Raw genomic sequence first — 16,758 nt, forward strand, 5'->3', positions numbered from 1 at the left:
TTTAGGTGTTTCATATAGTGCTTTACTTGATCCTAAATCCACCCAATTCACCCAAGCTGACACAAGAGCTATATTAGTAGTGCAATAACACCACCAATATCAAATATAGTATTGTATTTTCTTCTAACCCTGCCATATTTAGGTGTATCATCAGTTTTTACACTTTTACTCTCAACAAGAGACTTGGTACTATATACCAGCTTTATCAACTAATATAGCCTTGCCTTTTCCTCAAATGAACTATTCCAGTTAAAACCCATACATCCCTTATGGTAGACATGATCTAAATCTTCCACATGGGGAGTGTGAAGTTTAAATGGGGTTACCTGAATGGGGGACTCCATTTGAAATCTATACCCCCTGTGTGGGAGATTGAGATGATGTCTTCAAAGGGGGTGTATGGATTTCAACTGGAATAGCCCAATTCCTATTTAGGTGGTCCATCACACAAGGCTTTGGTGCTCCCAAATCCACCCAAAACTGACACAGGAACTGTACTTCTTCTAACCCATATTTAGGTGCATCATCAGTTACTACACTTTACTCCCAAATCCATCCAATTCACCAAAAGCTGAGTCATAGACTTGGTACTATATACCAGCTTTATCAACTAATGTAGCCTTGTCTTGTTTAATTCGTATTTAGGTGGTTCATCAGACAAGGCTTTGATACTCCCAAACCCACCCAATTCACCCAAAGCTGACTCAGGGACTATATCAGTAGTGCTTATACCTGCTATATCAACCAATCATCTAGACTGCTTGAATTATTGCTCAAACTTCTTCCAGGTAAGGTAGTATGTGTACATCACAATGGTTTAGTTTCAGATTTCACACCACCAAATCATAGTCCTATAGAGATATGTGCTAAATTTGCCTTAAGAAAATAAAATAAGAAAATAAATTACATTACAATTATTCATGTTTACCAACCTTGAGTACCAAGTAATTTCAAATTGTACACTGCATTTAGGCCAGAAAACAACAACTTTGTTTCTAGTAGGCCATGTACATTACATTTTTTTATTTCAAAAATTGTTTTTTGGTTACTTTTTTTCCGGGAAAGTTCGATGAATATCAAGATTTTTTCCTCAATATACCATAAAAATACCAAGTCGGGAATAAAAAAAAATCACATTTCGCATTTGTTTTCAAACCACTCGTGAGCTTTGAGACAAACCTTTTTTTTGGCCTAACCAATGTCTTTCTTGTATTCCTGTGCACAGAGAGTATCAGTGAGTCTGTGGTATCACCTAGGATCCAGGACTCCAGACCATCATCAGAAGAGTGCCGACCTGCTGCATCAATTACACAATGTCACACCAGATGTGTTTATATGTGAAGATGTCATAGGTAACTCTCTGGTACAAAACAATAAGGTAAGAATTAGGGATTAAGGTAGGAGCATCGGATAATAGACCCATGCAGGAAAATAGCCACTATTTCAAATCAGAATTATGTATCCATTTCAAATATATAACCAATTGAAGATAAGTCTTTACTCCACTGATTTTTAATGTTTCATGAAAATTTAAACAATTCTTATGTTTTTCTTTATTTTTGAAAATTCCTAATTTTTTCTACTAATAATTATTGCTAGCCTAGAGGGAATGTGATATGGTCTCCATAGTTTGTGGGGTGGTTAATAAGCCTAATATCTAAATTCTCTCGCCAGATTTTTTGGATAAAGTGTTTATTTTTTGAGAAAAATCATTTTTTCTATTTTTAAATTAGGGAAATCTAGAAACACCCATAACTTAAAATAGAAACACCTTATTAAAAAAAGCTGGCGAGAAAAGTTTCTAAATTTAATAACCTTTCATATGACACCTTGTTTGTTATAATTGGCCCTATGGTTAGCTCAGACAATAATTATGAAATTGGGTCATTCAGTGTTTCTAGATCAAATCAAGAAAATTTGAGCAAGTACTAACATTACCTTCAAATATCCCCTATATTACTGACCAATATATTGGAAAAAAGTTACTAATATTATTTGGTAACATTTTTGTAATAAAAAGAAAAAAAAGCAGTTCTATAAATGGGATAGAAAGGAGAAAAAATAATATTTAAACATAGTATCCATTTTCAAACTTTTACCAATTTTAGTGAACGAGGCTTAGTGTCAAAACCACTTTATGTGCAAAGTCAATGGGGCTTTCTAATGATAAAAATGGCATAACTCAAAACGCTTTGTTGGCAAAAATTAAAACTTGGCAGGCAAGTTTTTCTCACCCAACTACACATCCTGTATCATTTTAAACCAAATCTGTGCATGACACCGTAGCCGATGTTTCTACCTTAAACAACTCTTCCTATACCTTTGTACAGGAGCCAAGCGTTGTTAATCGGTGATGAATCCACACTATTCCTGAGCGTATACGCAAACTCCAGTTAACACGTACGTGTTACGCAGAAGCGCGTCAAATTCGTCATGTCTGGAACGTATGCGTAAACATGAACTCTTATGTTGGCGGTAGCAGCTAAATATTACCGCTTTATTCTTTAATTTTATTGCTGATATCAACAGAAATACTGCGATCTTCTTGTAATGTTGAGTGGCAATGACAAACAGACATTCCTAATGAAAGAATCAGGTGAATTAGACATCGTTGTTAATCGGTGATGAACAACGGTGAAACATGCTTGAATCCCTATTTCAATCATGTTTCACTGTTGTTCATCACCGTTTAACAATGACGCGCATGCGTGGTTTATGTCGCATGGAGTGAAGTAAATCACACAAACCACACAGACGCACCGGACCAACAATGTTTCAGTCAAAATCAATAAATTTTGCTGATTTTACATAATTTTAGCAAAACTAAAATTAAAAAAACATTTCTCCCAAAACGCAAAATCTGGGTCGGACGGGCCCGTAAAACAATGATTTTTCGTCACCTAATATATGATTTTAATTTTTGAATATTTTATTTTCAGGTTGTGTGTCTAGAGTCTCACAGTAAATTTGCAATACTATGGCACTTGGTTCGAGGACAGATCCTCAGTTCTAGTCCAGCTAGTAAACTACGCACATTTGATAGGTAAGCTTTGATTCTAAATTTCATTTTTAAGTTTACAATAACATTAATTCATACTAGCATCATCAAAATGTTTAATTTTGTTCACCAATGGAATGGTATTTACCTGAATTAGGGATTTCTTGACTTGGCCCAATACTCCCCCCAAAATGCAGCCCAGACCAACCAGCTACACTTTCCTTTACTTCTGTTACTGGAAAACCTCAACCAACCAGATGGCATCTGTCTATATCCTTGGACAAATATGAAAATGAAGTGAACTTATATTTTCATTTGCAATTACATGATTGACTGTTTCATTGATTGATTGATTCATTTTGATTGTGTAGATTAATGTTAATTTATGCATCACTTGTTTTTCAGATCACTCTTTGTAATGCTTGACAGCCTTGAGCACCCAGACTGCATGGTACGTTCCATCACCCAAACCTGGCTTGTCCACGCTATCAATCGAGGTGATATCGCCAGAATCCTAGAACCAATTCTACTTGTGCTACTCCACCCAGCCACAGCAAGGGTGTCCGTACAATTCCTACAAACCAGGACTCAACAAGAGCGGGAAAAGAAAGAAGCTACTAAGGTAGCTGAAGACCAAGAGACTGCTGAGAATAGGATTTATAGTATCAGCAGTATCAATGGAGAGGTCAAATATTATGTAGTAAAGGATGGGAAGAGAGCTCTTGCTATAAGTCCTGGAAATAGGGATCCAGTGTTTGCGTGCACTGCGATGGATGAAAAGCAGAAATATGTGACAAAAACCAATATGGGATTACGCTACCAACCGCCATCTGTTCTCAACAAGACGTTGAGCGTAACGGTGAACCCTATGAGTCAGCAAGCATATTATAGTGATTCTGACAGCGATCACAGCGCACCCATACATAATAACATCTTCAAAGCACCCGCACTTGCAATGCCAAAATCGCAGTCTTTTGATGAGCAGAACTTATGACGATTTAGCACACCGCAACAAATGCGATTGGGATATCCAACAACAACAAGAGAGAGAGAGGCGAAAAAAGTGAGCAGTCGAGTCCGCCGAGTAGCCAGAGTGTACTAGATGACAAACTTAGTCACAGCGCAAGCACAGATGATCTATCGGATGCAGAAAACTATGAAGAACCGTCATATTTCTACAACGAAGAAGTGAATGAGACTGTCGAGGATGCCGTACGTAGCGTCTTGTCATCGATCATAGATCAGGTTGTGTTGGACGTTGAAGGCCCAGATGGCTTACAGAAGGAAGACACAGAACCACCAGAATCACCACTGAAGGCTACACCAAGGAAACTACCACTGAGTGGTCAGGGAGGCAAAGGTGCGCTACAGTCAGAGAAACTATCTCCTGATGATATCACATTGGATGATTTGGAAAGTGCTATGTCTGGGTTGGAGACAGAACATAGTGATGTTGAAGGTGTGCATAGTTCAGGACCAAAGAAGAAAGAAAATGTGGAGGATAATGAGGCTAAACTGTTGACTGGTTTAAAGCTGAATACCATCAGACCACTGCAGCAGCATATACTGCTCTATGTCCAGGTAAGAATATCATCTTACACTTCCCACAATGCATTTCTTCCATTTCAATTTTCTGTACTTATTTGCTATCTAGTGCAGCATGGGTTGATAGTGAAGAAAAGTCCCTCAATGTACAGAGCACATCCAGATCTTGCAAAGTATGTTTATTTCTTGACTATCAACCCATGTTTAGCCAGTCTATTATAAACATGAAAACAGGGATCCTGTGCAAAGTAATAGGAATGTCATTTGCTGTAATGAGGTGATGCATTATGTTGCAAAGGATTCTGGGAAGGATAAGATATCTTCTCTGCAGGTTAGGTATCGGAGCACAAACCGGTCTCACTCTACTCTGGTCTACTCTTACTTGCAATTGCTGCAGCAAGAGTGGGACCAATTATTGTTTGGATGCAAGTATCAAGTCCACTTAAGTGAATACTGAAGCATTTGTTTTGTAAATATCTACCAGATTTTAGTGACACTAGAGGAGAGTGAGGCTGGTTTGTACTTTCATACCTTAGTCATGTTTGTAAATCAAATTCTTTGGCTCTTATAATGCAATGATTGACTACCAAGTATCGAAAGTGTGTACCTTGATTTGTATCCAAAATTGATTGGTTATATTTCCTTGTTTGTTTCCCATAACCACATGTAAATAGCATACCAATACTTCATAATGTGAAACGGACAATGATGCTACGTAATCTGGTACATCAACATAAAAGTAAATTATATTGTCAACAAAGGGAGCTGTTTTGTTGAGTTTAATTGATTCTGATTTCCTACGTACTGTTTTGCTGATTTGTGCAGAAAAGAAAAAGTTGGTTATGATTCCTGTACCAAGATTTCCAATGGGATTATTATAAGCAAAAACTTAATTTTGATTAATTTTGTTTCAAGATTTATAGCAAATTTGACACCCTTCCCAGAGGCTTCCAATGTTCCATTGACAAATTGTACAATTGAAACCCTTTTCAAAATTCATCTCCATATGCTAATGCGTATTTTTTGTCACAAGGTTATGAACACCAAACCAAATTAGTCAAAATACTATTGATTGCTTTCAAACCTAGGTATTTGATGCCCAGAGGATGCTGTATGTATTAGCCACACTGAAGTCTATATTGAACACCAATCCCAGGCCATTTGTATGTGCCATGTCATCAACCAGCATCAGTAGTACCAATACACCACAACTCATTAAGCTACAACAGGTTCTGGCAAGACATAAACGATGTATAACAGGTAACTAGTGATTATGTAATCAATTATCTTTGTATGTGCCATGTCATCAACCAGCATCAGTAGTACCAATACACCACAACTCATTAAGCTACAACAGGTTCTGGCAAGACATAAACGATGTATAACAGGTAACTTGTACTTATTTGGTCAATAATCTTCTGTCATTTGTAAAGTGGAAATATAACCAGGGCTTTCTCTGCAGCAGAAAATTATAGAGAAAAACCGGTCGATTCCGAATTAAACTTATTTGATCTAAATCGGCATTTGGGAAATTCCTTCTTATGCCGATCTAATGAATCAATTAATTATTTTCACATAAAACATTAGTATTTATAAGCTTCCAAAATCAAGACGGCAATTAGCTAACACATAAAATGACAACAATTAGCTACACTAGCTTCCAGAGAAGTATGGCAGACTTTTGCTCTGAGCTTAATTGGTGCTCCCTTCAGGTTTACCTGTGTGACTCTATTTGAAATTCACACTCCCTGTGTGAAAGGTTACGATCATGTCTTCCATAGGGGGTGTATGGATTTTAACTGAATACCTGAGTGGAAGAAGGGCCCAACTCCATTTTTTTACAAAAATGAGTTAGACCCAGCATTTTATTGCCAGCAGACTGTTCTTCCTTGTGTGTGAAAGATGAGCCAAAATCCACTCTCTAAATAGTCTTTCAAGTACACTTAATCATGAGTTTTCATGGAAGAAAGGCCCAACTCCATGGAGTTGGGCCCTTCTTCCACAAATATTGGGTTAAAGAGGAATTTTGTTCTTCCATGAAATCTGCTTTTCACTACAATAAACTTTCTTGCTAACATATTACATGCTTCTACATGTGCAATCAATGGATAATTACCAAATTTCTGTAGCTATTTTTAACACATCTGCTTACGGAACTGGCACTTACAGTATATTAGTGGAAGAAGGACCCAACTCCAGGTTGTATTAAGACCTGTACCGTTGCCATGGAAACATCATATATAATTTTGATTGTATGTAATATTGTATGTTCATGTATTAAAGGTCCTCTGAAGATGAAAACACTCTGCCTATAAAACTTTTCCAAATATTAAGTTTTTTCTTAATATCTCAAAAACAGTTTTGATGGAGTTGGGCCCTTCTTCCACTCAGGTATTCAACTGGAATAGCCCATTTTCAGTTCTCTGCATCAATTTCCTTTTGTTCAGGAATTTTCTTTTCTGTGCCACAGTGGCTTGAGCCTATAAATGATAGTGGTCCCAATATTGATCCTTGAGGGATTCCATTTTTCCAGGTCACGATTTCTACTGTGAGTTGGAGCTTGAAGCCCTGACGTTATTCCGTAGCAGCACCTACCTAGAGATGGTCATCTTAGTTTGTGTGTATTTCATGAGAAGTTACTACCCTCAAGATTTGAGAGCTACCCAGAGTGATATCCAGGGCAATAGAGATGTCCAGATAGCTAGTATGGAGGTGTTAGGACAGATACTACATGAATTGGTGGATGTTGTCAAGGATAGTGGGCGTGGTCTGGCTACATTCATCAGTGATTTGTTATCAAGATGTAAGGTAAGTGATGCCTGCTTTGACTCATGATGGCAAATTTGCATGTTTAAATGTCATCATTTCCAATGGAGATAAGGCAGTGTTGCAATGAGCCATCAAGGGGGGGGGGGGTTAGGGGTTGAACCCCTCAAATGAGTTGGTTTGCTAACTCAACACCCAAAAGAAAATTTTAACCCCCCCACAAACTATCCCCCCAAAAGAAAATTTCAACCCCCAAATACAGGGTGTCCCCCCCCCCCCAAAAAAAAAGAGAACCCTCATTGCGCCCTCTTTTTCTCCTTTTCTGAAAAGTTGATCAAATATATTAAAGAAACCTTTAATCGTTTGCTTTAATAAACTAAAACAATAAGTTTAATCGTATCACAACTTTTGAAGATATGCTCTTTTAAAGAAATGTACATACCAATATATATTAGAGCAACTTTTCAGAAATAAGAGAAAAAGAGGGCACAATGAGGGTTCTCTTTGTTTTGGGACACCCTGTAGTGTAAAAATGAAAATGGGCTCTGTATTTCTTTTTGGGGGGGGGGGGGTGAAAAGGATGACGGGGTTGATCACCTCAAATGAGTTGGTTTGCTAATTAAATCCCAAAAAGAAAAATTCACCCCTCCTAAAACCAACCCCCAAAAGAAAATTTCACCACAAACAAATTTCAAATAGTTTACTATTGAATATTGACCCTGTAAACACAAATTTTACCTTTAGCTTGGGCAAAAATAGTGTAAAATTGAAAATTGGCCTGGTTTACATAAAATTTCACCTAAATTTTGGGTTTTTGTGTACATTTGAAAAAATATTTGCGCTTCAGGCACAACGATCAAATACGATCAAAATGATGCCCAATGTGAATTTTGTTGTCTTTGCCCCCTCAGACAACTGACCCTGATACACCACTGTACATGTAAAATACCTGCACCCCCTCCCCAAGGATTTTGACAAAGAACACACTGATTAGGACAGAGAAAGAGAGGACTAATTATTTGCCTATGTATAATTATTGTCAGGTGCAAAAAGCAGTACTGTATTGCTTGCTAGCAACAGTCTACCATGCTAGGAGGAGAAGCAGTAAACATAACAGCAGTAAAGAGAAGGATATCATACAAGATGTGCCTAAAGACTTGGCTGACCACGGAGCTCAAGCATTCCAGGTATGACATTTCAAATAAAAGAGTATGTATTTTTTACAGGAAAATGTAAAATGTAAGTTTGTTACTGGATGGAAGGTTATAATGAGACGGAACATTCAAACATTCTTTCACCATATTGATAATAGTAAATTGCTGTAAGCCTTTGTGGAGAGCATACTTCCGCAATGTTGACAAGGCGCAAATTACAACTCGTTTGAAGCACACTATGCTTCGGAGGCGCTTTGTTAACATCGCTGAAGTATGCTCTCTTCAAAGGTTTACAGCAAAGTAGTATAGTTATACCTATGAACAAATTTAATATATCCCTAAGTCATTGGTAGAATTTGAACAATTTATGCCCATATGCATTATAGATTGGTTTGTTTCTAGAAATACCATGTGAAGTCTTGAACTTTTGTTATTTTTCTAACAGGTGCAACTGCTGAAGCTGTCCCATACCATCATCATCCTAGAAGACCAGCTATTCACTCTGAAAGATGACACAGACACCGGCATACTCCCAGACAATGAGTGGGAATGTTACCGTATCAAACATCAGCCTCACAACTCACTAGCCTTCGTACGCACCGCCAGACTATCATGTCAAGGGATACTACTCACCGCAATGCTTAGCGCCCTCAAGCAGCAGCATAACTGTCACATGCATCGACATTGGGTGTCGTTACTGACAGATTCACTGCCATATTTGGAGCATGGATTACCAAAAATGGCGATACCTGTGGTGAACCAGCTGTGTAGGAACCTGGAGATATTGTCATCACTGTATAAAGTCCAAGCTCAGACTTTGATTTCAGACTCAAACAAGAGGTAGGTCTACATTTTTTATATTTAATTTTATAAGTTTTAACACATGTGCTTCACAGGTCAACAAACTGTGCCACCAGAAATTCAGTCGGCCTGATGATACATCCTATATAGGATGACAAATACTGTCACTCATAAAAAGTAAGTCCAGTAGATCCGATTATAAATATATACCTTAGGATCTCCTTTATAGAACTTCCCTCCTGTGTGTGTCAGCTTTATTTGTTTCAATATTTAAATAGCAGTCCTCCAACAATTTAGGAAGAATAAAGTAACCAGTATATTATTTCCATTAACTTCTTTCCAGATCCGAATTTGAATTAGACAACATTCCACCTGATCATGTGATCAACATGCTAGAAGGCCTGACAACCATCTGCCATTTCTGTTTGCTGGAGAGCACATCCAGCTTGTCAGCGATGAGTGGACGTCATACAGGAGCCAGTTCTACTGAACCAGAAAGCAGCACATCAGCACCACTGTTGAGTACCTTCTTTGGGGCACTGACAAGAGATAGGGGCAAGGTAGGTTACACATTGGGCTATAGTCAATATACTATAAACATTCGCCTAATGGCGCACCTGGGCTCCTTTGCCTGGGGGTAAATTTTATGTACAATTAGAGACCTCCCTGCTCAAAAAATTCCAACAAGAATTAAGGGTACGTGCCCTTATTTGCTGAATTTTATGGCAGGGCATGTTTAGTTTGTGTCTAAAAAGCCAATTATGTCAAGGGAGCCCATAGCGCCATTAGGCGAATGTTAACAGTATCTACCTCGAGTCACCGGCAACTTCAAAGCTAGTGCTGGTGACTCGAAGAAGATATATAGATTATAATCTAGTTGAATTCTATAACCCCCTATGGAAGACATGACCTTAATCTTCCACATAGGGAGTATGCATTTTAAATGGGACTACCTGAATGGGTGACTCCATTTGAAATTTACCCCCTGTGTGTCTTCCTTTGGGGTGTATGGATTTCAACTGGAATAGCCCATTGAGACAAAATACGAAGGTGTGTCACATCAGGTGCGCAGCCAGTTGAATTGCACCATATTTTGGTGTTGAAAATGTCCAGTTTCCCTGGGTACCAAAATTATAGATATTAACCCTAACAGGACGGTATACTACAAAATACTACTTGATATATGCGCTGGTGCATGCATCCCACGTGGTGTGATGACGCAATCGCCCTAAGAGATATATAGGCACGGTTTCGCTGGCCAGCGAAGCCCAAGACCCGTGGCAAAGTGTCGCCGACCCAGTGCCTGGCATGCGAGGGGTCTCGGGTTCGAATCCCACCCAGAGCAAACAACTTCTTTCCTTCTATTCTCTCTTTATTCCTTCCTTCTTTCCCTTCCCGTCGCCAAAAGCCCTTAGGCGGTTAGGGTTAAGCAACCATTTTATTGAGATGCAATGGAAATTTTGATTTTTCAACCATACATTCTGATTTTGTCTTGAGCATTGGTCCAAATCTTTTCTTTTTTGCTCAATTATCAGTTTCCTAAACCCCTTATAGAAAGTCATAAATGGACACTCATTCCAATCATCTGTGTATGGGGGGGGGGATCACTCTTAGTAGAATCAATCAGATCAGATTAGATTCTGGTGGAGGGGGAGGCATACCAGCTATTCACAATTTTGTAACACACCTAAATCAGATGCACATAATGATCTGATAGTTTACTACCATACCAATGTATATAACTAACTTTAGACCATCGTAAAGCAGGAACCTTAATCTCGCTCTATGCCTCTAAACCTTTATCACATAATGAATACGGAATAAATCGCAAATATATAGGGTACTTGATCGGGATGGAGGTTATTGCTTGGTAAAATGTAAACTTTGTTTTGTTGACAGAGTACTATCAACCAATCCAGTAACCAATCCAACACACCTAAATCTGAGGCACGTAAGGGTCTACTAGGCATGTTACCACGCATCATAGCCAGTGTGGCTAAACTATGGGCCATGGTGAAGAAATGTGAGCGAGCAAGAGATGGCGGGAGACGGTCAGAAGAAGCTACTTCATTGAGCTTTGGCTCACCAAAGGTTAGTAGAGGTATCTGTTGATGTTTCTTGTAATTCAGACAGTTATCAGTGGCGGTGCCAAAAATATTTGTCAAAAACAGCTTCAAGCCATATTGTAACATTTGCTGAGGAGGATGCCCCCGATATTTTTCAAAATTCTGTTTTTTACACGATTATAATGTACATCAAACTAACATACCCAGCAAAAATCACGACTCCTGGTGCTGTAGTTTTATTCAAAATCTGAGCCTTTGAATAAACCGCAGGAACCGTTGTTTAATTACTACGATGGAAATATTAGTCAAACACATACTCGATGTTCATAACACGGTACGTACATGGTGTGGGGGTCACTCAACACACATTAAACAATCATGCCGCAGCACAACCGAGTGACACGTATTGACGGCATCGGTGCTGGTAGTAAATTCTAATTTTCTTTGCTTTGCCTCCGTTGTTCAGCTGAAAAATAAAAGTGGACATATCTGACAGTAAAAGCTAACATTTTATGGAAAAGAAATACTAATATATTTTTATGGAAATGTTACAACATGGCTTTAATAAGGGTGAAATTTCACATTGCAGGTGGTCACTGTTTGTGGACTGTGTCTGTACAGACACTTGCTACATGCATTTGAATAGAGCTTCATATTTATCAATACCACCATTTTTCTTCTTTTTGCCAATTTGTTTTTATATGAAAAAATACCTAATTATGATTTTATTGACTAATCCTTCACTTTTTAAGATATTTCAACAAATTTCAGCCTTGGTCTGTTGAGAAGCAATGGGCTATTCCAGATGAAATCCACACAGAAGTTTGAATTTGAAATCTACACTCCCTGTGTGGAAGATTAAAGTCATGTCATCCATATAGTGGGTGTATGGATTTCAACTGGAATAGCTCATTGGTCATAATTGGTGGTCTTGGTATGTAGCGCCCATGGGTCATGTGCATATTTATTAATACATATTTACAAATATAGTCAAAGCTGGCTGGATTATGTGATATCTGCTTTTCTTCTGTAATTAGTGATTAGTGTATAAAGTAGTTTCAGTAAAACTATAACAAGAATAAGTGATAACTGAAGTTTGATGTGGTTGTTTGTTTCTTTAAATTCTCTACAGCTTTTGGCCGAGGTAGGATTGTTCACTCATTATCTTCTGTCCATTTTAGTTTGTTAATTAACCCTGCCTAAGAATTTAGTACCTAATAGTAGTTTGTACCAGAGACAAGAAACACATAGAATCATTGCTCAAACAGCTTATTGGAGCAGACCCCCCCCAAAAAAAAAATAACAACACACCCCAGCATGCTTGGTGGATGGCAGAATATTGCATGCTGGCCTGAAATGATTTTCTTAAGTATGTCACAACAAAGCACTTTGCAATTAATTAAGGTATCATTGAGTATGTTGGCAGTTTGAAAAAGAATAGGGGGTGCAAGAAATACTATTCTTCACAAAACCCAAAATGATTGCATCCTACGCACACCAAACAACACACTGAACGCAAATATATTGCGATGTTGTCGGTATTATTTTGCACCACAAAACAACCATACACAATTAAATTGGGTTTTGTATGCACTACAGAGCACATAATTATGCTAATTTATACAGAAATAAAGAGAAAAGCTAGAAAATACTATTTAGCACCCCATATTGCCAATCTTATTGGACTTGGGATATGACTCAACACTTTGTTGAATAATAATTTAACTCTCTCCACGTAGGTGTCGACTTCAGACGACAAGTTTAAATTTCTTTTTGAAAATTCAAAAATTTCAGAATTGTAAATGTTCATGACCATATTTGGAATTAACATGAAAAATGCATTAAAATGAGTACAAACAAGCCTAGTATTGGTTCAGTGGTTCTTGAGATGGCTCTTGATATTTTGAGAAAATATCTCAAAATTCGGGGAAGCCTATGACTAGCACGCAGAGTATTAAAGACTCAGAGCAGGGTGATGGTGCATGCGTATTGCCACATACTTACAAAGCATTTACAGTGACTGATTTCTATCTATCCACAATCACCAGGGCCAGTATAATTACATAAAAATCATTTACAGTGACTCTTCTATCTCCTATCACCAGGGCCAGTATAATTACTCAATGCAACACAAATGTTTGCTCATTTTAATCAAATCTATAATGAAACAAAAAGGTTTTAACATTTTTGTCCTATGTAGGCCTAATTATGCACTGCAACACAAAAGTAGCCTTCTCTGTGGCAGAAATATTCCTGCAGACATATTATTTTCCAGGCAATTCACATTTTCACACCAAAATGTGTATTTATTCTACTTTCTGTTATCTTGCCAGCATATATTGAAATCTGACCCTCTATATATGATAATAGCACCCTTTTGCAGGCTTTATAGCACTGTTGCCTGGAATCTAAATTGTCTTGAATTTTTATGAATACCCATAAAATGATGTAAATGAAAATCCACATAACTATTCTTACACAAAAAAAGTGAGTGATTTCGCTATGTTCTTGACCATGTAAAACATTGGCCTCACTAATATGGCATATATATTTAATTGGGCTTGGTGCTTGGCCATCCACTAATTGGGCATTGCTGTTGTTCAAGTGAAGCTTTATTGTTAAAGACGCTTCACAAATCCATCCCTAAAGTAATGAGGCTATATGCATCTTGTCTCTGGTATGCATGGTTAACCCCATGAGAGCTACCTGCCGATTGGCCAAAAAGAAGTTTTCATTATCAATTGGACCAATCAGCAACATTGTTAGAATAATTTCACCACATAAAAAAATTGGGGTGAATTATTTGCAAAGCTCCATTCTGATTGGTGATTAGAGTGAAGATATCATGTAACTGACCAATCACAGGCAATGTTAGATCAGCAGGTAGTGCTCAGGGGGGTTAAAGTGTTCCCTTGGTGAAGTAGTGTCGTCTAAATTCAGAGAATTACCAAAGCATTGCATCATATTTATAATATTATAGACTTGTAAGTTCTTATAATTTTGCTATTAACAGGACTAGATACTTAAAAAGAGCTGTAAAAACTTGAGCTGTTGTATTACGCTATTCCAGTTGAAATTCATACACCCTCTATGAAAGATATGACCTTAATCTCCTACACAGGGAGTGTAGATTTCAAGTGGAGTCACTCATTCAGATAACCCTAGTTCAAATTTACACTCCCTATGTGGAAGATTAAGGTCATGTCTTTCATAGGAGGTATATGGAAGACATGACCTTAATATCCCACACAGGGGGTGTAGATTTCAAATGGAGTCACCCATTCAGATAAACCCATTTGAAATTCACACCCCCTGTGTGGACGATTTAGGTCATGTCTTTCATAGGAGGTGTGTGGATTTCAATTGGTATAGCCAATGGCAGCCAATCAATATAAATTGCTATAACACTATCAGTGTTAAACTTGATGCCTAACCATTTTATGTATTCTTTGCTATATTAAACTAGCAACCCTGTATATAAGTGTTGTTAATGCTAATAAGTTTAATTAGAACCATACTTGCATGCTATACTCTAATTCAGCATTCATCTGTGTAGTGAGTTTGGTCCTTTAGCAGACTTTATACACTAACAGATTCCTATTGCTGCCCCCTCCAGTGGTACACTGCTGCCCAGCTACTTTATTGGTACCCTGGAGTACCTGTCTGGAGTACACATGTTTGAAGTACACATACAGTACACACACTGGTACTGATTGGTACTGCACAGGTAGTCACTATTAGCTGGGGAGCAGTGTACCCTCTGGGGATCAGCAGTGTACCTCTGGGGGGTCGGCACTGTAGGAATCTGGTAGTGTATACTGAAAACATCCATGGCAGTAAGATTCAGTTGGCTGGCTGTGCTGCCGATAGTTATCAGATTTTGATGGGTGTACCAGGAGAGTCCAAATAGTCAGCACATATGTGGCCAAATATTTGGAACAAAATTGAAAATCTAACCTCTAGAGCAAATGATCTCTTCTTTTATCTTAATCATTTTGTATTGGTGAATCATACAGAACCTGGACCATATTTAACACAAAGCACAGTGGTCTCGGGCCCAGGGGCTACAATCTGGGGGGCGGTGGGCACAATATTTAGAGGGCAAAAATTATTTTAAGATTATTTTATTAAGGGCTGGGGTATGAACGTTTGGACAGTATTTATTTTGGGACATTAGAGCACATCAGACATATCGAATTGCATTCTAAATAAGAAGAATGTCATTCTGATATCAAATAATTTTTGAAATTCGCAATTTAATACACATTTTATGGCAAATCATTAAAAATTGATATTTTTGATATTTAACAGTACTTGAAGTAAACTATAAATCTGATGATTTATACTTAAAGTGTATGTAGGTGGGATGAAAACCCGACGATCAATTGAAAATTTTGACCTTTTCAGATTGAAGATATGGCTTTTTCCCAAAACACCAAAAAAAAAAATAAGGTCTTTTTTGGGAAAAAATCCATATCTTCAATATGAAAGGTCAAAATTTTCAATTGACCGTCGGCTTTTTCCTCCCTGCTACATACACTTTAAGAATATATCATTAGATTTATATAATTTACTTCGAGGACTGTTATATATCAAAAATTTGAAAAAATATCAAATTTTTATAATTTGTCATAAAATTTAGTTATATTGTAATTTTCAAAAAAATGAAAATTATTTGATATCAGAAAGACATGCTTCGTATTCAGAATGCAATTCGATAGGTCTGGGGTGCTCTCATGTCCCACAAAAAATACTGTCGAAACGCAATAAACGCTCATTTTCGAACCCTTAAAAGAAGAAAAAAAAAGTAAAAAAATATTTTACCACAAGGCACAGTGGGTTCAGGCCCAAGGGCCACAATCTGGGGAAGGGGCAAAATTTTTAGAGGACAAAAATTATTTTAAAAAAAAATTATATATAAAAAAAAAATAATAAAATAAAAATTTAAAAAGGGAGTGGAAGTTGGAATATGTTGTAATGTGCATCTTCCTTTGGCACAGTTTTATGCCACAAAATTAATGTCCTATTTTTGCCACATTTTAGCATTAAAATTGTTTTCAGTGTCTGTTTCTCTTTTTGCAAGGTTTTAGTTTCCATATACATGTACAGCCAGTCACTGCACAATGGAAGCCAATACTTCCATTATAGACAGCTCCCTTAGTATTAGTGGAAATAAACTAAATGGGCTATTCCAGTTGAAATACATACACCCTCTATGGAAGATATGCCTTGACCTCCCACATAGGCAAGTCATCCGTTCAGGTAATCCCATTTGAAATGCATACTCCCTGTGTGAGAGATTAAGGTCAGGTGTTCCACAGGGGGCATATGGATTTCAACTGGAATAGCCCAATGTTCTCTCCTGTATTATATTTTTATTTGGTGTTGCTTGTACATGTAGAAAAATTAAAACAAGATAGTGCTATAT

The 16,758-nt window shown here is 37.5% G+C and overlaps 1 protein-coding gene across 1 annotated transcript in view; it reads left to right on the top strand.

Moving 5' to 3' along the window:
* LOC140156565 (protein DOP1A-like) overlaps positions 1–16,758 on the top strand; it is an 83,086-nt gene that overhangs the window by 26,069 nt on the left and 40,259 nt on the right. The window contains exons 9-19 of the mRNA XM_072179505.1: positions 646–788; positions 1,226–1,378; positions 2,940–3,043; positions 3,404–3,851; positions 4,001–4,579; positions 5,632–5,803; positions 7,077–7,351; positions 8,353–8,496; positions 8,909–9,303; positions 9,608–9,824; positions 11,164–11,355. Coding sequence (XP_072035606.1) covers positions 646–788; positions 1,226–1,378; positions 2,940–3,043; positions 3,404–3,851; positions 4,001–4,579; positions 5,632–5,803; positions 7,077–7,351; positions 8,353–8,496; positions 8,909–9,303; positions 9,608–9,824; positions 11,164–11,355 — 2,822 coding nt within the window. The remainder of the gene's footprint in view (positions 1–645; positions 789–1,225; positions 1,379–2,939; positions 3,044–3,403; positions 3,852–4,000; positions 4,580–5,631; positions 5,804–7,076; positions 7,352–8,352; positions 8,497–8,908; positions 9,304–9,607; positions 9,825–11,163; positions 11,356–16,758) is intronic.

This window comes from Amphiura filiformis, chromosome 7, assembly GCF_039555335.1.
Source record: "Amphiura filiformis chromosome 7, Afil_fr2py, whole genome shotgun sequence".
Taxonomy (NCBI): domain Eukaryota; kingdom Metazoa; phylum Echinodermata; class Ophiuroidea; order Amphilepidida; family Amphiuridae; genus Amphiura; species Amphiura filiformis.